Consider the following 25,989-nt stretch of genomic DNA (forward strand, 5'->3'; position numbering starts at 1 on the left):
GGTTCACATTCATACACGGATCATTATATTAAACTGATATAATTAAATACTCTTGTTAAAGCAATTATTACCACCTAAGTACAAAGTGGAACTCTCATAAGGTGGTCTTATTTAGCAAATTTGAAGAGAATTCACAGCTAATATGCTATCTTTGAAAGTCATTTCAGATATTTTTTAAGTGAGGCATAATTTTATTAGTGGAAAATTAGCAAATCAACTAGGCTAACTGAGAACTTATTTGTATATTTATGTATATATAAAATTATAACCTTATAACCCCTTTTTTCATTTGCTTTTACCCACTAAGTATTAAATTATTTCTTACAAAATTCTTAACTTTGGATAGAAAGATGCTATATATGGAATAGCAAATGATATCTACTGGTAAAATTCTAAATTAATTTTACGACATGAACTAATTTGATACTGCAAGCAAAAAAAAAGTCACTAAACCTAATTTGCTACTTTGTAGATTTGGCAATGGAGTGAAAATCATTTATATTCTTGATAGCAAATGATGCATGGTAATTATATTTCAACAAAGTAGACCACGACTATCATTAAAGGGTGAATTTTCAGATCTGGAAAGTCTGATACTGGTTATACTTCCCCATTTCATTTTACAGCTTAAAAAACATGCAGTAAAATTAGATATTTAACTAAAGCTTAAAATTGAATTATAGGACACTAATACAAAAACTCTGTTTTTTTTGTTTGTTTTGTATATTGGTCTCCATATATTAGGGTCAGCAAAGTTTTTCTGACAAGGGCAGACAGAAAATAGTCCAGGCACTGAGTCGTCCTGCCACTGACCACGACTTCTCTGCAGAGAGACAGAAGTCACTGAGCACAGCTGGGCTTTCACACTGACTTGAAGAAGATAGCCCATAGCTTAGCCCTGCGGCAGCCAACTTCTGTCAAAGGCTTTTAGGAGGTTTTTAAAATCATTTTTTTTTTGCAACATATATATTCAGAAAAACAAAATAGGCCAATGGAAATAAGACATGGACTCTACATCCAACTTCATTCATTCATCCACGGACTGAGATTTATCTACTGAAACTCATTTTCGCCTATTAATGCACCAATATTTCAGAATATTAAAATTTAATATTTAGTGAAATTTAGTATTATATTAAAACACTTAATATTTAATTAATATTATATTAAAACATATGTATAAGTACCTGTACTGTTCAATGAAGGAAAACTACTAGACGATAGGTATATTTTAAATTTTAAGTTTAAAACATTAACACCTGATTATCACACCTGTCCTCAAGGCACATGAATGTATAAGCATCCACTTATACCCAGACAAGTACAGGGCACAAGATCTTGCTGACTTAGTTCACATCCTTATCCAGTATCTGTAATGGTGCTTTGTGTTCCCTACTTCTGCTCTGTCCATGTGACCATCTTATGACTTAAAAAAAAAATCATCTAAGTCAAGTGTCTAAGAAAGTAGGCACTTAAGTAACTCTTGCATTTTAATGATAATTATATTAAAATAAATAGTTACATTAGATTTTTTAATGTAAGACAGAGACAGACCCTAATAAAATATGTGGGACAATATAAGTCTTGAATAATGAATAACTCTTCCCTTGGAGTAAACAAATTTACACATTAGAGTCTTGATCAAGGCTTATGTACAAAAGTTTCACTATGGGTTTAAATGATTTGTGAAGGTTTCAGAAATACAACAATATGGTTAAAAGTACATTAAATAAACAGTAATCCTACAACGGTGAGTCCTAATCCTTAGCCAAACGGAACAAACAGAAGGTTAGCTCCTCCTGAACCCCAGATGAAAAGCCATGAGAAGCAAACCTCAAATATTGTTGCTCCTGTGAACCGACTCAATGCAGCAAACTCAAGAATCAAGGTCCCCGCACAGGCTGTACAGGTGTCTGTCTCAGTTCCCGTCCGGGCTTCTGGCTTTCTGATGCCAAACTTTAAGTTAATCTAAATACAATGAGAATGTTACCATGAGCAACTACGAAGAGACAGATGAGTTTCCAACCAGTCACTGTCAAACATCTAGGAAAATACATTCTGAGCATACAGAATTTATAGGGTAAATAAGTTCTCATTTATTTTCTTCCTGATGATGTAATAATGCAATATCATTATAACAATATAACCATTAAAAGGGTAGATCAGTCTTAGAAGAAATTACATTTGAGAATTTACGAATTTAGTATAGTGTTAAAACAGTTCATAAAGAAAAATTTGATTGTTATGGTATATATTTAAAACACATTAAAATTTTGTTTTATAAGTTTTTATGAATTAATTTATTCTTTGACAATTTCATACATGTATACAATACATCCTGATTACTCGTTACTCCACCCTGGTGCTCCTTCCCCCACTAAGTCCTCTTCCCACTATTATTCTTTCATTACATTCGTTATTTATTGGCTGTGGAGGCACATGCAGGCCACATCATGCATGAGGCAGTCACAAGACAACTTGGGGGAGTCAGATCTCTCCTTCCACCAAGTGGACCCTGGGGATCAAACTCAGACTGTCAGGCTTAATGGCAGAAGCCTTTATGTGCACTGGATCATCCCGCCAGTCTCCATCATGACTTTTTATTTTGTTCTGAGACTCACTGAGTTTAACTAGGGCTGCCCACATGAGTATGGAGCTATCCAGTGGAGCATGGGGAGCTCCGCAGTGGCTACACCACTGAGGACATTGACTCCCACCTCAATATTTATCCCCTGATGAATATTTATTATCTACTGTATAGTAGATAATACAATAAGATACAAAGAAATTGATCTTTGCCTTCAAGGAGCTTGAAATTTAGATAGAATAAATAGGATGGGTATGAGAATAGAGAATAATAATGGAAAAATCACAAATAAGTGCAAAAAAATCGAGGAACTGATAAAAAAAAATGTGAGAAACAAGGAGATAAAACATCACTGGTTTGGGCTGATCAGATCATGAACCCTAAAGGAGAACCTATGACTGTCACTGTCCTAAACCAGTACAATTCCCAACTGCATTCTCAATACTTTATCCCAGTTCCCACAGACAAGCATAGCTCCCTCATATCAAAGAAGCTTCTTCATCGGGCAGTAGTGGCTCAAGCCTTTAATCCTAGCACTTGGGAGGCAAAGGCAGGTGGATCTCTGTAATTTCAAGACCAGCCTGCTCTACAAAGCAAATTCCAAGACAGGTTCCAAAGCTACAAAAACAAGAAAACAAAAGCTTCTTCTGCAGCAGGTAGAGGCCATTACAGCAAGCACAACTGGTCAAAATGCAGAAAACAACTGACCATTGAGTGCCCAGGCCCAATCAATACATTTACAACACAACTCCTGCACCTACAGTTCAGGGAACACCATGGAAGAAGGGTGGAAAGACTAAGAGCCAAAAGACGAGGGAATCTTCTATATATGACAAGGAAGCTACCTCTGAAATCTCAAGAATACAATTGCCTAAACAAGATCCACAGATCTTCTGACATTCTAGTATAGATGGAAAAAAATTTCACAAGGATATGCCTAGATGAAGAACTATAGAAAAGTAACAGCTGTTAAGTTAAAAAAAAAAAAGAAAATAAAAAAACTAAAAGTAAATTCAATATATTACATATTGCTTTAAATAGTTTTGCATCTAACTTTAGTAAATTAAGGGAAAATGACCAGTTAACAATGCAATTATACTAGTAAACAAAGAAATTCTCAATTTAAAATGACTGTATAGCGTTGATGTCACACACTTCCTAAAGCAGTCTGGTAATACTCAAAGTCTTAAAAAGCATTTCATACTTCTTTTCTCTAGGAATTCATACAAAAGGACAAAATAAGGGCCGGGCGATGGTGGCACACGCCTTTAATCCCAGCACTTGGGAGGCAGAGGCAGGCGGATCTCTGTGAGTTCGAGACCAGCCTGGTCTACAGAGCTAGTTCCAGGACAGGCTCCAAAGCCACAGAGAAACCCTGTCTCGGAAAACAAAACAAAACAAAACAAAACAAAACAAAACAAAACGGACAAAATAAAAACCTACAAAAAGGAAGTATGTAAGATTGTTTACAAGAGAGCTATTTAAAATACTAAACCTGGGGCCAGGGAAAGGGCAGTCAGTGCCGCAGCACAGGCACGAGGACCTTATTGGGGGTGCAGCATGCTCCTATGACCCTGTATTTGTATAGGCTCATACTAGCCTAGGCAAACTAATGAGCTCTAGGATCAGTGAGATCCTGTCTCCAAAAAAACAAAGACTGAAGAAAGACAGCCAACCTCTACCTCGTCTCTGCACCCAACCTGCCTTTCACACACACACACACACACACACACACACACACACACACACACACACACGCACCAACTCATATGTATATAAGCATGTGCTCACACTAACATACATACAGTGTGCACATACAGAAGAAAAAAAAAAGGAAAAATATCCAAACTAGAAATTTAAATAAAAAGGGGTTTAACTCTAGTCTTTCATTAAAGAAACGTGCCAGGCGTGATGACTCACATGGTGGGAATCAATGGATATGATGACCTCTGGGTTGAGAAGCACATACCTGGGTCACACTGCTCAATGACACTTAGTCAATCATGATTCCTAACTACAGAGAAGGAGCCTGGCTGGACTACACTCTCAGAGAAGCTACGTCAGGCAGTAGAGAGCATAGGCCTAAAAGAATGCAATAAACAAGTCCCTGGGGGTTTGAGAGAGCACTAGGTATTGTTCTGAGTGGAAAATAGTTTCACTGAGGTACAGGAGCAGGCTGGTTGGAATAAGAATAGCCCCATAGGCTCACATTTGAATACTTGGTTCCCAGCTAGAGGCATTATCTGGGAAGAATCAGGAGGTGTGGTCTTGTTGGAGGAGGCCAGTCACAGGACTGAGCCTGCCACCATCCCTGTGTGCTCTCTGCTGCCAACCTGACGTGTCAGCTGTTCCTGCTGCCATGCCTGAAGACTCTGGTATGATGGGCTCTAATCCTTTGAAACCATAAACCTAACTAAACCCTTCTAGTTTTCTGTCATGTGTTTGTCACAGCAATACAAAAGTAACTATCAGAGAACACCAGACAGTCTACTGCCAAGCTATAAAGATTTCTCAATGTTAAGGGACACTCAATGGAGCAGGGAGAATGCAAAAGTTTTGAAAGCAATTTAATAAAAAAATGTTTTAGTAATTCTATTTTCCCAAGTGTATAATAAGCTCTGTATAATAACCACATTAAGAGAGTGCAGAGCAAGTGGCCCACACAGCAGCCCTTTTCCCCTAGTCTGCCCACCACAGGCTGTGAGGGTCACGCCCAGACACACCCCTCCTGCTGGAGCTTTCCTTAAGCCCGCTGCAAGGTGCCTGCTCCTGACTGTCTTCCTCCACACCTCCCTCTTCTGGGAGAGTAGCACCTTCCTACTCTCACAGCAACAACTCTGGCCCACACTGCAGTCTGTCTCCTCCTGCAGCAGATCTACAGACACACTGAGGCCAAGGAAAGCTTATGCTAATCTAATCTTCACATTGCTCAAACAATGTAAGTTAGCCAATACATCAATAGAGCTTTGCTGCCAGCTTTGATGCATCTTTTTCCAGTTTCACACGGGAGAGGAATGCCTCTGATAATAGGAATTCATCCTGTAAATGACACAGAAGTGTCAAGAGAGTCACACTTGTTCACAGTGACTTACTCGTGGATAAGGAAGGCCACTGGTAGTGTTGAAAGCTGGTAAGAGTCTGTAGCCCAGCTGCTTTGCCATTTGGAGAAGTTCATCATTATACCACTGCATGTATTCACCTTTTTCTTTCAGCATGATCGCCAGGGAATGTCCACCTAAAAGACCCCTAGGATCAGAGACAAAATATTCCCTGTAAATTAATCACACATTTCTTTACAAGCTATACCCAAGAGGGTGTGAGCCTTTGTCCCCACAAAATGCAAACAAAACATAAGGAATGGCTACAGAATAATTTAATTATTTTTTTGTTGGCTACTCATTTTATGACAAACTATTATCATAACATAGCCAACATATTAAAAACAACAACAACAGAAACATTAGGGGCTGGAAAGAAGGCTCAGTGGGTAAAAGCACTTGCTACCAAGGCTGCAGATCAGGGTATGAACTACATTACAAGTCGAGAACTGACTCCTTCCTACAAGTTGACCTACATGCACCTCCCCACAATACAACAAATAAATAAATACAAAAATGTACAAACTAATATAAAGTACTTAACATTCTTAAGTATCTTAAAATTTTTTAAACCAAAAACATACTAGATATCACATGCATTTTAACAAACAAGCCAAACCTTTTTAAAATAAATTTAAAGTTTAATTCTATCACCATGAAATCTTTGACTCTTACTATAAAATTTAAAAATTAAAAACACCTTTATCATCATTAAGGATTAATAATCTCTAAGGAGCAAGGACTTCTTATATTTAGTTGGAGAGCAGCTCACTTTGACAAGGAGATGGGACAAAGAATTACAAAAGCTACCAAACATAAGCTTACCTAACGGTGGTATGAAATAATTTTATAATCTCACACTTTAATCCTCAAGGGCATTTCCGACTGCCTAAGGAGCAAGACTGTTAACTGAGTCTCATCTGGCTTCTCTGCGAGGCTCCTGGCTAATGCTGACTGGCCAACGGTAGAGGCTCCTGGAAACCTCACCAGCGGTCTGGGTCTCTCCAAATACTGGATGTGTGTTACAGCATAATCCAAGGTTATCCCCAAGGCTGTTACACAACAGTCCAGATTTTATCTTCTTTGCAAGGGAAAGTGTTGAGAGGCCTCACTCTAACTCAGGCTGGTAAGGGACTAACTGTGTGGTCAGGCTGGACTTAAGACTTCTTACTCTACCACAGCTTTAAAGTGCCAGGATCATAAGCCTGAACCACCATGCCTGGATTTCAATTTATTTATTTATTTATTTATTTATTTATTTATTTATTTATTTAGTAAAACTTTACGTTTTGGGGTGTTTCGGCGGCATGAATGTCTGTTCACCACGTGCATGCAGTGTCCTCGGAGACCAGAAGGCATCAGATTCCTCTGGGACTATCATTGGTAGTGATGGGCCACGTGGGAACTGCGACTTGCACCTGGGTCTTGTGCAAGCGTAGCTAGTGCTCTTACTGTTGAACCAGCTCTCCAGCCCCCCCCCACACACACAATTTTATCTTTTAAGCATAAGAAACGTCTTTACCACCTTCAGAAATAATCAGCCAGAGCTTCTCTACATTAGCGCTATAGCTTTAGTGCTGCACACTTACCCAAGGACTCTGATGTTTGTTTCAAAGACTGACACAACTACATCATTATCTAAATTAACATCTCTTAAAACTTTCCTCACTGCATCTTCAAATTCCTTCGTTTTGTTTAAAACCTAGGAAATGAAAAGAATGAAATAAGTCTTTTCTACCAAATCAAGAAAAAAAATTATACTCAGAATGAGACACTAAGTTAATGTTAGCATACTTGAAGACTCAGAAAAATGATGCAACAAAATAATATACCCTTAAGTATTATAAAAAATGTGATAATGTGTAAAACTGAAATGTGCAAACAAGGGAGCATCTTTACACACTGACAGACTTCCAGGGTTCTAAGGGACCTATCACAGGAATTCAGAGTGGACTCAACACAGGCTAGACATCTCTAAGCCCAAAATCTGAAATCCAAAATGCATCAATCTAAAATTTTTAGGTTCTGAATATTTTGTTGGCACCACTCAAAATGTTATAGATTGCAAGCATTTTAAGTATTCAAGTATTTGGGGCTTCTGGATCAGAAATGTACAGCCTGTACAGACTATGACATGTTATAAAACACAAACTTTTAGAACCAAGTGATTCAGATAAAAGATTCTTTTTCATACTTAGATGATAGGCAGGGATATATAGAGAACGCTTTTCCTACTTCTAGTTCTTCTTCCTTAAACATTGTACATACTTGTATACATGCATACATTGTCCATGACCTACAGCTAGAGCCAAATGAGAGGTCCTCTGCTGGGATCTGGCTTCTAAGTCAGACCAAAGGAAACATCATCCTGCTCATCAAGCATCATCTTAGCAACTAAGCTCCTTTGGGCTGAGGCGGCTCAGTGGGTATAGATAGGCACTCGCTGCCAACCCTGAATACCTGAACTTAATCCCTGAGAACCAACCCCTGCAAGTTGTACCACATAGCGTGGTTCTTGCACCCACATACATATACACACAGAATAAACAAATACGTGTGTGTGCATGTGTGTGTGCGTGTGTGTGTGTGTGTGTGAAATAAGAAATTGCCAACTCCAAAAGAAAGTACTATCTTCACTTGACTAAGTCTAAGCCTTCACCCTATGCCACCCTTACCCCACGGGTATCCCACTGGCAAAAGAAGCAGTATAATGTTATGGTTAAGGACAGGTTCTGGTGTGAGTTCTGGTTCTTTGACCTCGGTGACTTGTGATTCAAGTCAAGTTACTTCCAGCTCTGAGCATATTCCTTCATCTGTGAAGGAAGGAGGACCTACTCTCTAGAGCCATTTTCTTAAACATGGTCCTGTGTTACAGTACTTTAGCCAGAGTGTCTGACGAAAGTACTGATTTTCAATGTTTAATATCATCACTATTATAATCACGCAGTCTAGACTCGTGACTCAACTGAAACCTCTGTGAGTTCTTGGAATGAGCACCATGCAAAGGGGTCACTGTCATTACAAAGGCAGCTTTCATTTTCCATCTAGGAACACGATTAAATGCTATTTAGAGACGAGATGCAGTGAAAGAAGCTTGCCTTTGTTTAATCTTCCCTCCATTCTAATCCGTTTCGGTAACTGCTGCCTTTTCAGATTTCACAGTAATCAGACCTAAAGGTGCAATGTTTTAATGTCTGATTCTATGACAACAGGGTGAAGCTAGTATTTTAAACATTTTAAATTTAAAATTCCAACTATGACAAGAGAAACTGACTTAACATATTATGTTATAAACAAAATAAAAATGGCTGGGTTCTGTACACTAATCAAAACAAGTGCTGGTAGTATTTTCAAATTGTTAAATCACAAAATTTAAAAATAATCACCATTTAAAAGGCAAATTCAATTAGAAACACTAATACTTGCATTGATAAAAGCATGCAAGATAATACCCCTATTCTAAGTACAAGAAAACCTTTGAAAGTGCCCTACTTTTCTCCAATTCCACTTAAAATCAAAAGAAAATACTTAAGAAAATGATTAAAGATTCAAAATAATTTGTTCATTTCCACTTCTACAATGATCTGTAGTTACTTTGGTTATTCCCACTTGAAAAGACTGAAATAAAATATTTTATAAAGTAGTATTTCATTTATTGTGTATGTCTGTGTTTGTGTGTAGGCACATGTGCCACAGTGTGCATATGTGTCAGAGGACAACTGGATAAGTCAGTTCTCCCCTTCTGCCATGTGGGTCCTTCTCGCCAGGTTGTCTGGCTGGGTGATCAGTGCACCTCCTGAGCCATCTCACCAGCCCTCAATTTGTATTTCTAATTATATCCCAAATAATGCTGTCATTATTAGTCCAGAACTAGTAATAACATTAATAGTTATAGTAATAAAATTAATAGTATTACTTGAGAACTAATTCTTTAAAAATATTATCTTCATAATAATTTGTGGTTACCCAATAAGAGAAGTTGACAGATTTCTAAATATAGGAATGTTACGCAGTCTAGAACCACCTTATATCCTTTATGCCTGAAAATATTTTATAAAACAATAATAACTGAAGTCCATAGTAATGGAAATAAATTAAGACATTACGATAGAAACAAGAGGGCATCTGCTATCTGAAGGAATGAGCAGAAGGAAAAAGAAGTGTCGGCATTCTCCAGTGTTGTCACCCACTGCTCCTGCTCCTGACCGCCCCATGCCGAGCCCTGTGCCTCACTCAGCTAGTTACATACACAGAAAGCACATCCTCCAGCCTCCTAGGGACTGCACAGCTCCAGAACAGATGCTTATGTCTGCTGGGATATTTTGTGTATGTTCTCTCTTTTCCCTATGATATGCAAAAAACCAGGGACCACTAAATCAGAAATATGACATCTAACAATATCTTTGCATTTTTATTCATCTTTGCTAAGTGAAGTTGTGACTTTCAAAACTCTAGTGCAGCGGAAAGGTCTAAGCAATCCACTTTCACCATGCTATAGAAACGTCAGAGGGAAGCAGGACTAACCCTCGCCAGAACAATCAAAGAGCAGTAACCTGAGTGGGTTATTTGTCTCTCTGAATGTCAGAGGCACTCTCTAAGCTGCTAACATGGTGAGATTTCTGTTTCAAAATTAAGAATGCGTGGCGGGGAAAATAGGAAAACTATCAGAAAAAAAACTTGGTGCTACTTGAAAGATGCCTTATCTTGTTTTGTTCTTGGTTTTAATCATCACTTGGAATGTTAACTTAAAGTGCACATTTATCCTTAAAGAGAACCATGAATCACGCCACATTCCACGATGGTCTTAACGGTCCAATGATAAAACACTGGACAGACAGTATTTCAGCATCATGGCACCTGAATCACAGTCTCGCCCCTCTACACAAACAACTCCAAAACTAATACTCATTAACACGATTTCTATAGTACATGGGTTGGAAAAGAGAGCCAAAATTCGGCTGGGGAAAACAAGGTTTGCTTGTAAGCACAGCATAAAAACTTCGGCATCATGTGGCATATATGATACAACAAGAACAAAGTATTTTTCCCAATTACATCCTTTCAAAAGCTTTAACCTCCTTACCCAAAGGCAGGGGAGACGTGAGTTGGCACCTTGATAAATTACTTGAGTATCTCCACTATGCTACATGATTGCATTTGACAATAATTTGACTTAACTCAGCAATGTTATATATTATGTAAAGTGCTTTATTGAGAAGTAAAGATTTGAACATCTTAAATTCTTATGGCTTCTATTCCATACATAGTATGCTGGTTACATTTATATTACTTGAGTGTGGATATCATGAAACTTATAAAATAAGCAAGTCCAAGAAAAATGGAACTTACCACAAGAGTATCCAAAGAATCGATCAGTGTTAGGGAAAACCTAAGAAACAAGTGTAACAAGATACATATAACACTAGAACTTGAAATGCTTCATCCATGTATGTGTAAGTAGAATTATCCACATCCTACTATAGTTTCTAGTAAGCAGCTCCTCCATGTATCTACTGTGCAACGTGATCTATAAAACAACCCAGCAATCTGAAACATCCTAGGTATCTTTGGGGATGTATTGAAACTGCATCGACTCCTTTTAAAACAAACAAAACACAGAAGCTCAATGCTAGGGGTCCAATCCCAGCATCACAAATAAATTAGTAATTATCAATTAAAATATATCACATAGATGCATATGTAGTGGCCCCATAGAACATGATGCCCGCATGTATATTTTACAGACATCAAAGTTACATAGCTCTTTTAACATTACACCCAGTTTAATAAGCTACCATTTCTCAGATATTAAGAAATAAGTTGCTTTTTTAAAAAAAGGAAGGAATTAAAGACCTTAATAAAACATTTAGAGAAGATTTTCTTTTCCTTTCTTTTTTAAGGCATTCTTTAAAACCTGGTCAACTGTGCTAGCGAGAGGACTCAGTAGGTAAAAGTACTTCAGTCCCCAGGATCCACATGGTCAATGGAGAGAACTGACTCCTGAAGATTGTCCTCTGACCTCCGCCACGGCACACGTGTCAACATGAACACACGGTACACAAACAAGTGAAAAAACAGAATTTAAAGTTGGCAAAGCCCCAGAAATGTGGCTGTCAATTTTCTCTCCAAGTGGGGCCTGGCTACTCTGACATGCCATGTTAAATTAAGCCTCATGCTCATACTCACTTTCCCAAGGCATCATCTACATCACCCCGGCTTGGCTCCTGGCCTCGGACGCGGCCTCTACAGGTTAAAGGCATGAGTTCATCGGCTGGGTAAGCATGTTCCTGCAGAAAAACCTTAATAAGTCACTAAAGAATGGGAGAGAAAGCAGACACCACTTAGAGGAAAGGACTTAAAAGGTGGACTAGCTACACAATTTGTGGACAACTGAAAATGTAACGCTTACTTGGAAAGAAGCATATTAAAATTTCTTTTAAAAACTGCCAATGTGATTTCCCTCCTGGAATCTTACTCTCTAGAAGTTACCATTAAGACCAGCCTTCAGTCCTTTAGATTTATTCATGTATTAATACACTCAAATACATGCACATGTATTATTTCAAACATTTCTTTTTGAGACAGGGTCTCACTATGTAGCCTACGTTGACCTGTTACCCACAATTCTCCTGCCTTAGACTTCTGAGAACTGGTATTACAGATACATACTGCCATGCCCAGATAAGAGCTGGGACTTATTTTATTTTATTTTTAACATTTAACAGAACACAGATCAGTTCAATGGCTCTTACGGATCACAGTCCTTTCTCCTGGTAACGAATAGTAGTAGGGATATCCAGGTTTCTCCTATTTATATGTACGTGTACTATTTGTGTGCCAACCCAGCGCCTGAGGCATATGAGACAAGCAAGCACTCTACAGTTACTGACCTACATCCAGAAACCGCATTCACAAACAGGTACTTACTGTCATCTATATCACTGGTCTCAAGTTTGTTTTATATTTTACTCAAAACACAAGGTACCCCTGTGGTTGTTTGAATGAGAAAAATATTGGCTCATATATTTGAATATTTGGCCCCCAGTTAGTGAAACTGTTTGGGAAAAATTAGGAGGTGTGGTCTTGTTGGAGGAGGTGTGTCACTGGGGCGTGCTTTGTGTCCCAAAACACACATCAGGCTTGGTCTGTCTGTTTCTCTCTGTAGGCAACTTTCAGATGAGATGTGAACTCTCAGCTACTGCTCAAGCCCCACGCCTGTCTGCCTGCCACCATACTCCCCACCGTGATAATAACCCTCTGAAACTGTAAGCAAGCCCCAATTAAATGGTTCCTTTTATAAGTTGCCTTGGCCATGGTGTTTCATCAATGGCAATCCAACAGTAACTAAGACAACCCCACCACCCCAGCATGTTGGAATGTTTCAGAAATACTTCAATAACAAAGTGAAATTGTAACTCATATTTATTTTCTACCCTCTATTTATACATCAAGGAGTTTAGTTATTTCAACAATCCTCTGAGGGAAATTCAATTGTCTTCATTTCACAGGGAAAACCAGGACCCAGGAAATAAGTAAGCCTAAGTTGAGCAGCCAACATGATGAATTCAAAATTTGAAGCTTGGTCACCGGACTCAGGAGCCCATACCTTTACACCCAAAACCAGCTCCTCAGAAGGTTGGAGAGTACGGATACATTTATTTATTCCCATATGTATGACATGAAGAATGATCGGAAAACATCTGTAGACACAGTCACCTTTAATACATGTGTGATTTCTGTGGCTCACTTAGAAATAGATGAGTCAAGGAAATATTGAATTTTTGACAGTTACTACCAAGCAGGATATCAATTTACAATTTACTCCTATCATTTGAGATGACTGATGCTCTGTAGTTTGCCAATCTCCTGGGTTAAAAAAAAAAAAGTCTCAAGTTCGAGCATTAATAAGGATACACACCTTCTTATATTAGCCACTCTGGAAAAAAAAAAGCCTATTTATATGCTACTAATGGCTACTTCTATTGCCAAAAGAGACTCACTTAATATGGTCTGTTATATACAAGTAAATATCTTTTATCCTTTCTTTGTTTAGTTTTTAATTTCTGTTTGCAGTGTTTTCACTAAGCTTTAAGTATGTAGGTAAATCTATTCATTTTTTCCTTCATGGTTTCTGGTTTTCAGGAATGCTCTGGGCCCTAGAAACATTACACACACACACACACACACAAATTTCATTACATACATACATATACACACATATATTTTGTTATATATACCTATACACACATATATACACACACATACATTGTGTTTTATTTATATATATACACACATATACACACACATACATATGCATACACACACTACAATTAAGTATTTTCTCTAACTGTAATTTATTTTACTCTTAATGTTTAATGCTATTTGTTCCTCAAAGGCCAATTTTCTAAAGTCTACTTTTTAAAGAATTCATTCTTTCCCAATTGTATGAAGTATCAACCAAATTACTGATGTAACTTAAGAAACTGGTTGTGACATAAGGGCCAAAGATGTCACAGAGAAAGTAATCCTGCAAAGGAAATTCTAGACATATTTCATGATACTAATGGAGCAAAGTATCAAATGCCCGCTGGTCATCCAGAATTAGAAAGGAACGCAACGCCTCCCATGCCTGGGAAGGTGCTTGTCCTGTGTTTTAAAAAAGCGAGCACTGCCTATACCTCCAGGAAGCTCTTCATACAAACAGCAAAGGCCTTAGTTTCCAGTTTTTAATACTTTAAATATTAAAAATACTAATTAATTTTACTATTTTTCATTTTTATCCATAACCAGCAGAAAATTTTGATAAAGACTGTGTGCTTGGTGTCCTGGGTCTCTACTTTCTACATGCAGTGAGTCTGGAGTCTGGGTAACAGAGATGTACAAGAGGCATGTAGAGATCAAACACGCAACTGGGAACATTTCTGTGAACTTTAAGAATGAAGAAGTATACAGGCACCGGAGAGAGATGACACATGCCTTTAATCCCAGCACTTGGAAGAAAGAGGTAGACAGATCTCTGTGAGTTCGAGGCCAGCCTGGTCTACAGAGCTAGTTCCAGAACAGCCAGGCTATTACACACAGAAACCCTGTCTTGAAACAAAAACAAAACAAAAAAGAACTCATGGGCAACTGAGCAATAAAACAAGCCACACAGCACACACACAGTAAACACGACACACACGGTACACACAGTACACACGGCACCCACAGCACACACAGTACACACAGCACACACGGTACACACAGTACACACGGCACACACAGCACACACGGCACACACACAGCACACACACAGTATACACACAGCACACACGGCACACACAGCACACACGGCACACACAGCACACATGGCACACACAGTACACACACAGTACACACGGCACCCACAGCACACACACAGTACACACAGCACACACGGCACACATGACACACACACAGTACACACACAGTACACACGGCACACACAGCACACACACAGCACACACAGTACACACACGGCACACACGGCACACACACGGCACACACGGCACACACAGTACACACGCACACACGGCACACTACTCCTGGAAACTTTGCACAGAACTACCAGCGAGTGCGAACAGACTGCAGTGCCGTGTCTTCAGGCCTCTGAAGGAAAGAAAGCATGGCTGTACTAAGCATGCAGGCTGTTCTCAAGTAAGGGAGGAGTAAACCTGGCAGGGAAATAGAACACCTCTGGGGTTTCAAATCCAGAAACCTTCCTGAGCAAATCAGTCAACCAAGATGAGACTCAAAAGTCAAAACTCAAGAATGAAGAAACTGAGGGGAAAAAAAAAATCAAAACTAGGAGACAGAGAATCTCGTGGCTCAACTCCCCTTGAGTAGATCTAACACACTGGGAATTGTTCCCAGACCACAAGGCAAATGTTAGGAACTGCCAATGCTCTGTCAAGGGTCTCAGCTTTGCAGATGGTGAGATGGATCGGCAGTTAGACAGCACTTGCTGTCTGTCCTGGCTAGTTCTGTCAACACCACACGAGCTGGCGTCTTTTGGTACGGGGGATTCTCAGCGGAGTCAACGTCTCCAGAAGATCTGCCTGGGGCAAGTCTGTAGGGCATTTTCTTGATTACTGGCTGGTATGAGTGGGCCCAGCACACTAGGGACAGTGTCACCTGTGGGCAGGTGGCCCTGGATGGTGTAAGAAAGCTGGCTGAGAAAGCCATGGCAGAACAAGCCAGTAAGCAGCACACCTCTGTGGCCTCTGCATTGGTTCCTACCTCCAGTTCCTGCCCTGACTGCCCTGGATGACAGACCACTCTGTTATGATTAAATAAAACCTTTCCTCTACAAACTGATCTTGTTCATAGTGGTTGTTTGTTTGGTTGGTTGTTGGCTGGTTTTTCCAGACAGGGTTTCTCTGTGTAGTTCTGGCTGTCCTGGAACTCGCTCTGTAAACCAGGCTGGCCTCAAACTCTGCCTCCCGGTTGGTAGTATTTTTCTGAACCTCCAGCTTTCTCATGTGCAAAATGGAAATAAAAATACCTCTTCACTGGCTTGTTGAAGTGACTAGATGAGAAAATACATCAATATATGTCAGACAAAGAAGCTGGTGGGAGGGAGATCAGCCTGCTGGGATTAAAAGAGTGGACCACCACCTCCTGGCTTTGTCATAGTGTTTTATCACAGCAATAGAACGGACTAAATGGCTGCTCTTCCAGAGGACCTAGATTCAGTTCCTAGTATTAAGAAGGTGGCTCACCACTACCTGTAAGTCCAGTTCCAGGGATCTGACAGCCTCTCTGGTCTCCAAGGACACTGTATGTACATGGTACACTTAGATACACGCAGGAAAAACACAACACTTCTATGCATAAAAATAAACCTTTTTAAAAATTCTCAATTTTTCTGTATACTTGACTGTGTGGTTACAGTCAACAACACTGTTCTATTTCTTAGCCTACTTTTCAGAAAAAATTGAATGTTCCATAATAATTCATGCTGAGATGATTCTAGGCAACAAATATTTTTGATATAATTAGAATTCATATACAATCATCACATTCTGAATTTCAAACTATATTTTTAAAATTTTAATAATACACAAGTTCAGCATAAATTCCTAATTATTTTTGTGTATCAATCTCAGTACAACTGATTCCCCAGAGTGTTTATAATTTTCTTGCTTTGCTTTATATTTAATACATGTAAGTTATAAATGTAAAAAAAGCTCAGTTTTTTAATATTTTAAAGTTATTTTGCAAAAAGACAACATATTAATTTTATGGTAAAAAAGTTCCTTACTATTTTAAACTATTGTTTTGAAACCTGGTCTCCAAATTAAATATAAAAACTAAAACCCTGAACCTATGCAGATAACAAAAATATCCACAGCAAATACAAAGCAGAATAATCAAAGTAACTTTGACCTAAGATGTAAAAATACTCCATGCTTTTTGTCTCAAGATTAAACATAAAAATAAAGCCACTGTCTTCTTTCAGACTAACCACAAGGCACACTGCAGAGTCTCAGAAGGCCAGAGCAAGGCACACGTGGCAACACACAGCTGCAGCAGGCTGCAGATGGCTGGCTGTGAGCACTGCAACTTCTCTTCTTCACAACGTGTTGCCAGAAAAGGGGAAACAGCCATGTTGATACAACCAAGAGTCACGAAAAACATAATAATTATGACTCAGAAATGAAACTCAGGTGACAAGAGTCTTGCAGAAACTAAGTAGAGAATGCTCCTGACTAGAAGCAGAGGAGAAAAACCAAGCTAAATATTAGACTCTCAATTTACTACAGCTTCGAAATAACAATTTAGTTATAGAGTCAAGTCAAAACACCAGCCCAAAGAGGTTTTAGTACCACTTGTAATTAGATAAAGGGAAGACATTTTATTCTACTAAAAACAACTAAAATCAGTAACCATATGATTGAGCCTACATAAGTGCTGAGGGGAACAGTATTCATGGATTAAAGATTTAATATTAAGAAATCAGTTCTCAGCTGGGTGGTGGATGTGCACACCTCCCAGCACTCAGAAGGCAGAGGCAGGCAGATCTCTGTGAGTCGACAAGAGTTAGTTCCAGGACAGACCCTAAAGCTACAGAGAAACCCTGTCTCAGAGCCCCCCCCCAAAAAAAAGAAAAGGAAAGGAAAGGAAAGGAAAGGAAAGGAAAGGAAAGGAAAGGAAAGGAAAGGAAAGGAAAAGAAAGGAAAAGAAAGGAAAAGAAAGGAAAAGAAAGGAAAAGAAAGGAAAAGAAAGGAAAAGAAAGGAAAAGAAAGGAAAGAAGTTTTCTACCCAAGCCTGGTATGAGGACACACACCTGACACCTGACACCTGACACCCAGCACTTGGATGACAGAAGGAGGAGGATCAGAAATTCAAGGTGGTCTTTGGTTACACAAGTTCAACACCTGTCTTAGAAAAAGAAAAAGAGAAAAAAGAAATTCTCTCCAAATTGATCTACTGATTGGTGATAGTTTGAATAGAGGTGGCAATATGGTTTTGAATTTTACATAGAAACACAATAAAAAAAAAACTAAAATAGTCAAAAACAATCCTAGAAAAGAAAACAAAGCTAGCAGATTTACACTGCTGAGCTGAGAACTTAGCACAAAGTTACAAAAATTGGGCAAATAGGATATTGGTCTAAAGCAATGACAAACAACACAAATCCTAGAGAGACCCCATCTCCCCATCTACCTCCCTCCCTACCTGGTCAAAGCATTTCTTCACACACGGGCGTCAGAGTGAGTGAGCAGGGACAAGCGTGTATCGCAACAATGGTGCCACATAACTAGACACTCACACCTTTATCTCATCTACGCAAAATTAACTCAAAATGAGTCTTAAGTCTCAGTGAATAAACTAAAGTTATAAAAACATCTAGAAACAAAAAAAGAAGTTTTGTGAACACGAACTAGGGAAGTATTTTTAGGAAACTATCAAAGTATAAATCTTTTTTAAAGTAAAAGATTAAATCATAATTGGTCACATTTTAAATTATTTCTAACATCAATATTAGAAAAATTCAAATTCAAAAGAAAGAAAAATTAAAATTCAAAGTACAGACTGTAAAAATATCCATAAAACATAATAACGGTGTCCCATCTAGGTTATAAAATAATTTTTACAATGCAGCAATAACAGGACAAAAGACTTGATTCTAAAATAAAAAGGAAAATTGTAACAGATGCTTCACCCAAAAAGATACATGAGTATAAAACCAATGCATGGGAAGCTTTTCAACAGCATTAGTCACAGAGAAACACTACCACACAGCCACTGGAACGGCTAAAATGAAGAGACTGGAGAGCACCCGTCTTTGAGAGGATGTGTAGTAACCGAGCATACACTGCTAGTGGGAAATGCAAATGCAAAGTCTGGAAGTTTGTTCTAATCTCAAACTCACACTTACCAGATGACTAGCTCCCTTCCTAAAACATTTTTTGTTTCTAGATTACTCTTTTTAATGAATAAACGATTAAAAAGAAAAATCTCATGTAGTTTCAGATAGGAAAGATGATATTCTAGTGACAAATGCCACAGAACTGCATTCCTAAAAATGACTAAAGTGGTAAATTGCGTGCTGTGAAATTAACTTTTAAAAGGGGGAGGCAATACTAAGTAGATGGACATAAATCTGGAGATCCAAAGTGACTGCATTTTAAAATAGCAGACTAGTCAGTTGGGTGTGATGGTGCCAACTGTAATCCCCGCACTTGAGAGGCTGATGCAGGAGGATCACAAGTTTGAGGTCAGTCTGTGCTACATAGTGAGCTCAGAGTCATTCTGTACCACATATGGAGACTGTCTCAAAGCAAACAAACAAAAAGGCTACATTGATTTCAGAATCAAACTGAAAGTGATTATAGCACTAGGAGGATTTTACTAGTCAAAGGAAATGATACTTTCCAACTTTTTGCTAACAACAATTTGATTGCCTAGAGAAGCCAGGATAAACACTGGGAGACAAATATCATAATCATAACCATCATCACCATCCTCCCCAGGTTCTCAAGGGTGGCCCTGATACATATCATTGTATCATCTGCATTAATTTAGAAACTCAACTGAGCACAGATATGCAAAACCTGTTTCTAGAAGCCACAGAGTGACTATAGTCTAGGGTTAAGTAAGATTATGCAACAATTGCCAAAATAAACATCAAATTCCATGTGATTTAGGGAAAAGAGAAAGCCATCTGTGCAACTAATTCACTGAGAATTAACCACAGTCTGATGGGGACTAAGGTTTGTCAAATGACCCTTATACTGTCAATAGCTGTGCCAATAACAGAGTCAGAAAGTCTCAGGCTAACTCCAGGATGGCAGAGATGTATTAATCTACCTGGAGCTGGCAAGACCTTCTATCAAGAAATAACACACAGAGAATCTTGTATTTCATTAGCAGATAGAAAACTAAGCTTGAAGAGCACATGCCCAGACAATGAAGGACGTGTGAGCTCTCGGGAAGTTCTCTGTTCAACCTACAAACAGATGGCATTCAAATCTACATGGGTTTTTAGGAGAGAAATTTCTCCCTTTTTGGTTTCTGGTTTTTTTTTTCTTTTTCTTTTTTCTTTTTTTTCTTTTTTCTTTTTTTTTTTTTTTGAAACAGAGTCTTAGTCCTGGTTGGCCTAAAACTTGATATATAGACCAGGCTGCCCTAGAACTTGTTGTAATCCTCCTGCCTCTGCCTTTCAAGTCCTGGGACTAGAGGCATGTGATACTACATTCAGTTTACAAGAGAAACTTCCATCTCTGACAGTAGGTGATAATATCAGTAGCAGTTATACGCAGTGCTTTCTACTTGCCAGACACTAGTTCTAACTAGGCCGTCTGTAGAGAATGACGACAGCCATGCCTGCACAACACTGGAAGGCAGGAAAAGGACCGGCAGGCTCAGAGACCAGGTTAGCCCTCCCTCCTTCCAGGCTGGTAAGTGACAGAACCTCCTCAGGGTCAGGGTATCCTCTTCTGGGTCCCAAGTCTGGTCATAACTACACTATAATGTCCACTTTTGTAAAATGCCATTTCCTTCCCGTGGCAGCGAAGACGGTCCAAGAAAGTGTTGTAGCTGCAGAGCCGGGCGAGGACGAGCACTGGCGACAACAGTGAGAAGCGAGGACACGCTCAAGCTCTCTCCATTATTAAAGCCCATCGGGGAGCAGGCGCTTCACATTGAGCACAGGTGACCAATACAAGGAAGTTCACAGACCCTAAAATCCTCCACAACTTTCAATTTTAAAAGAAGTTTATTAATTTTTTTTCTTTAAAAGGCAAGATGTATTAAATAATCAAATGCAAAAACATTTGATTTCATTTTCACAAGAATTCAATTTCATTCTTTAAAAAATATTTAATAAGCACTTAGGTGTTCAAGTACTATGCTAAACATAAGACATATAAAAACTGACTATTAAAAATTAAAAATAAAGGGTCTCTGTTTTTAAGCAAAATCTACAATAATCCTTTGCAACTATCCTCATTTTACAAGACCTAACACAAGGGAGTGAACTGATCAGTTAAGGACTTAAGTGAACAAAAGCCAACATGGAATTTGACATCTAAGTCATCCAACCCTAAAACCTACATACTTGAAATTCCTCTCATTTCAATATATATATAGTTACTAATAGCAATATTACACAGTTAGGTCATATTAGTCATAAGGTCAGAAAGCTTGTGAGGGCTGCCCTCAGTAGCCACTCTGCCACAAACCCCATTGAGTATGTATTGATATAACTTTCTACTATTTACCGAAAATGGGTAAACTATTAAAGATACCATACTTTATAAAGAGACGTACCTAAGTACCTCAGTAGAGTGCCCCACAAGCATGAAGAGATGAGTTCAGATTCCCCAGAACCCACAGAAAAGCCAGGCATGGCCATTCATGCCCATCTCAGCACTGGAGAAGCAGAGACAGGAGGACCCCTTGAGCTGCCAGTCTAGCCAAACTGTGAGCTTCAGGATCAGTGAGCAGGTGTAAGGTGCACAGTGACTGCGAAGACACCAGTGCCAGTCTCTCTCCTTCATGCATACACAGGGGCACACACACAAATATACACACACATGAATGAATGAAACTTTTACAGAGAGCTTTAAAATACGGCCAATCCATCTACCTGTTTATCATTGCTCAGCTCTGGAATCAAAAGTTTACTTGTATGAGCTGGCTACAACTTGAGGGTCCTGTAAGGTTCCATCTGATTATCTCTATTCCACTAGCCTAGACTTGCTAAATTAAACAAAACTAACAAGTAGTAACAGATTTTGAAAGAAACACTAAAGGAACAGCTACAGTCACAATGAGTAGTAAGTTTAAAATCGTGTTTTCAAAGTTTACATCCAACACTTCATAACCATCATGGTCTAGAAACACTGAAAAGTCAAACTTGACTCTAAGCAAGCACTAATAAAAGAGAAAAAAGGCTATCAAATAGGAGCTGTGTTTAAACCATAGTCGAGTGGTTGTGAGCACTTCTGCTCTTCCAGAAGACCTGGTTCTTCTTCCTAGTACCCAGTTTGATGTCTCACAATCTCCTGTCTCTAACTCCTGCTCCTAGGGTTTGATACATTCTTCTGGACTCTGCAAATACCCACACATGGCATACACTCACACAGACATATAAATATAAAATACAAAAATATATAAAGAAAGGAATGATATAGATACATAATGTATCTTCCTTATATAAATGAACATGGATTCACTGAATCACGTGAAAAGTATCTTAAAAATAAAGTTAGCTCTATGCCAAATTTTGCTAAGTATATTTAGTCTATAATCATAAAAGAAGACCTCCTGGCATGTTTTAAATGTGAAAACAAGGAGATGAGAAGAAATTGATTAAAATATTTACAAAATTACAAAAATTTATATGCAAAACTTTAATTCTTAAAATCTGCTTCCTATTCTCTCTTCCCTAGAACCTTTGGCCCTTTGCAGTGGAAGCTGCTACTTCATCTTTCAGCACCTCTGAGACACTCTGAGACAATGGGTCAGCAGAAGGTGGCTGCACTCATTCAGAATCCACAGAGTACCATGTGAAAGCTGGGTGAGAGGATCTCTTGTGTAATGGTTTGTTTCATAGGTTTGTAAAGCAATGTCGTTTAATGTCCCTTAAAGCCAGAGACAACATCTTTTCCCTGTTCACCTACGCACATTTTCAATTGCTGCCAGCACCTAAGTAAACTGCTTAAATACAAAGTTTTATGATTTGGTTTCAATTTCTTACCTGTTGAATAAAACTGATTCCCTAAGAATCACCACGAGGAATACTCTGCTAGCTTACATTTGTCCTGCTTTTTTAAAGCTTTCTTTATAAACATGCATTGGTAATTGAGGTTTCGAATCTCCCCGCTGTGGACAGGCAGCTCCTACAAACGGTATGGACAGATAAGCTTCATACTCACCATATAGTTGCCGTAAGCGTGATCAAACATTTCCAGGACTTGATTTCTAATTGTGAAAAAACAGAGAGGGAGAAAAGTTACATATATTCTATCAGCTGGACTTCAGGAACACAATTTTCCTTCATAAAAGCACACTAATAAAAAAATAAAACTTTACTTAGAAGGAAACCACAGAGGGAGAAGTTTTTATTACCTCAGCACAAGGGGTGGGGCCAGACCTTTACTACCCGAGTCCTAGTAATTTATATAAAATTGCCGGGGTTCTTTTCTAAGAAGACTATTGAATGACCCATGTCATAATGCCAGAGAAGAAAAGCTGGTTTTGAAAAGAACATTACAGATATTTAATGCAATTATGTAGCCTATTCTTGGAGAGGGATGTTTCTAGACAACTCCTCAAAGCAACAATTATTAGTACCATTTATTGTTTTTTTTATATACTCTGCTAAGGGGGTGGAGTGTGTTACACTAATATGAACTAATATTTTCTCAAGCCTGTGCCTTTCCCATTAAACTGAGTAAAACCACGAATGCCCAGTTTAAGTCCATACTATGTCTCATTTCTGGAGTACTCTGCTCTCTTAAAAACACTCTCAAAAAGTAGAATTCACTTCAAAAACAAAAACTTGACAGCTCAAAGGAAAACTTATAGCTTCAGGAAGCTAGGGCTACAGGATCACAAGTTTAAGATCAGCCTGGGAAGAGGGAGGTAGCAGAGAAGGGAGAGAGAAAAGAGAAGAGAATCTGTTTCTCTAAACTCCAATACAGCTGTTTAAAGGGGAGGAGTCAGGCACCCGAACCAGGTTCACTCCGGCAGACCCCACAAGTCTCACAATGATGCATTCTCATGACCAGAACCCGAGTGCTGTCACAAAAGCTAATGCTGAGAGCCAGCCAGGGCCGAATCCAATCATCAGCAGAGGAAAACAGTGAGACGAGGGGTTCCTAGCTCTTCTCTTCCCAAAAGTCCACTTACTAAAATCAGGACTAGAAAAAGAAGTGAAGAAAATGTTTTCCTTCCTATTATATATCTTGTCATTTTCTGAACAATTCAGAAATTATGAAATGCCGATAATAATAAAGGCAGCAGGCAGAGAAGCTCTAATACCCAACCCTGGTTATCATGACCAGCAAGGTTAAGTACACATCATTTTGTGACCTAAATCTAAATGGTCCTGACAAGTTTTTATAACTATTTTAAAACACCTACTCATTAAAAACACGACCTGGGCTGGCAAGAGACTTTAGTGGGCAAAGGCGCTTGCCACAGAGCCTGACAATCTCAGTTTGATCCCAAGAACCCACTTGGTGGAAGGAGAGGATTGAGTCCTGCGTGTTGTTCGGACTCCATATGCCATGGCACACACGCAAATGTAATAAAATACAAAGATCTCCCTACTGCTGTGCTAGAACATCATAAGTTTACACAGATCAAAAAATTTCAGAAAATTAAGAAGTATCTTACGGAATCCCACTAGACACTCATCTTGCAAATGATAACAATCTCTTCAACAGCAGCAAGACAGGGCCCCACAAAACCCGTGAGCACCAACCTAAAAGTGGGATACGCAAACTCTCTCTTCCCTGAAGTACGATAAACGGTTCCTATCAAGAAGCGAAATTTCCTGTCACTGGGAATTCTAGAGACTAGAAGTGCATCGAAGGTGGAAAACTCTAACTTGCTAGCTCAACTTGGAGAGCTACGAATTTTCCAGACTATGGGTAAATTATGATTGCAAATGAAGACACACTTGCACCACTGCAACATGCAATCAGCAAGTTCCATGACATAAGCTTCAAAGTGGGCTTGGAATAGCACAGTGACTATATTAAACAGCTAGAAAGTATCTACAGTTTTCTATCTTTTTAACAACTGTATAAGGTGTATTGGAAATCTGACCTCCCCATTTAAAATTTAAAATTGTTTTTCATTCTTAAATAATTTATATCAATCAATTCTTTCCTAAAGTCACACTGCCTCCCAATACCAGTAGTAACTGCATTGATCTATACCAGCTGAGAATCAAAAAATATTACCAAAATCTCCTATCCTGAGAAACTTCCATGAAAGATAAGACGACATATCCGGTACATAACTACAGCAACTGTTCCCAACAATTCCAGTGTATGTGACATGCACATGCGCGTGCACAAACACACACTCTCTCTCTCTCTCTCTCCCAACCTTACTTTTTGAGACAGGATCTCTCACTGAACCTGGTGCTCACTGATTTGCTAGACTGCCTGTCCAATGACTCATAAGACTTCTAATAAAAAAGTCAAATACAATATTTGCAGCCACACTAGGATTAATACCCCCATATCTTAAGGAAGTACAGCACTGTGCATACAATGTGCTATGAGGTCAGACATGGGTAAATATAAAAACACAACAAAAATCTGACTCCACCTATTACCAGCTTCGAGACTCCGAACACGGTAACCTTGAATCTCAATTTCATTTGCACAGTGGAGATAGCATCCACCCTGTGACGTAATAAAAGTAATAACAGTTTTAGAGAAGGCTGAGTGCCAACAGAGTGGGGAAGTCATTAAAATGTCACCAGATAAAACATTAAACTTACGAAGAAAAAAGCAAGAACTAGAACTGTTTGGTAATTTTGTCTAGATAGCTGACACCTCATCCTATTTCCTCTGATTTTTATTGCTCTTTTATTAAAAAATTAATAGTTCTTTTGCAGTGCTCGAAATAAAGAAGCATATATATCAGAACCTAATGGCTCCACTTCCGTTTCATCCTAACATTATGGGATAAGTTACCTTTTATTTTTTCTAAATTTGGGTATTTTTTTCTTATAAAGTGGTATGGTTACTATTTATATATTATCCTACAATTTGCTTTAGAGGTTTTTTTGTTGTTTTTTTTAACTATTATCTT

The 25,989-nt window shown here is 38.7% G+C and overlaps 1 protein-coding gene across 3 annotated transcripts in view; it reads right to left on the reverse strand.

Moving 5' to 3' along the window:
* Edem3 (ER degradation enhancing alpha-mannosidase like protein 3) overlaps positions 1–25,989 on the reverse strand; it is a 59,516-nt gene that overhangs the window by 32,062 nt on the left and 1,465 nt on the right. For 2 of the 3 annotated variants that reach the window (XM_050135241.1, XM_050135240.1), the window contains exons 2-7: positions 23,091–23,136; positions 11,872–11,972; positions 11,035–11,074; positions 7,275–7,387; positions 5,680–5,833; positions 1,834–1,968 (exon numbers count right to left, since the gene is read on the reverse strand). In XM_050135241.1, coding sequence (XP_049991198.1) covers positions 1,834–1,968; positions 5,680–5,833; positions 7,275–7,387; positions 11,035–11,074; positions 11,872–11,972; positions 23,091–23,136 — 589 coding nt within the window. Of the gene's footprint in view, positions 1–1,833; positions 1,969–5,679; positions 5,834–7,274; positions 7,388–11,034; positions 11,075–11,871; positions 11,974–23,090; positions 23,137–25,989 lie in introns of those variants that run through there. The other variant, XM_050135242.1, reaches the window with a different exon arrangement.

This window comes from Alexandromys fortis, unplaced genomic scaffold (genome assembly GCF_014885135.2).
Source record: "Alexandromys fortis isolate MF-2015 unplaced genomic scaffold, M_Fortis_MF-2015_v1.1 scaffold_21, whole genome shotgun sequence".
In the NCBI taxonomy this organism is placed as follows: domain Eukaryota; kingdom Metazoa; phylum Chordata; class Mammalia; order Rodentia; family Cricetidae; genus Alexandromys; species Alexandromys fortis.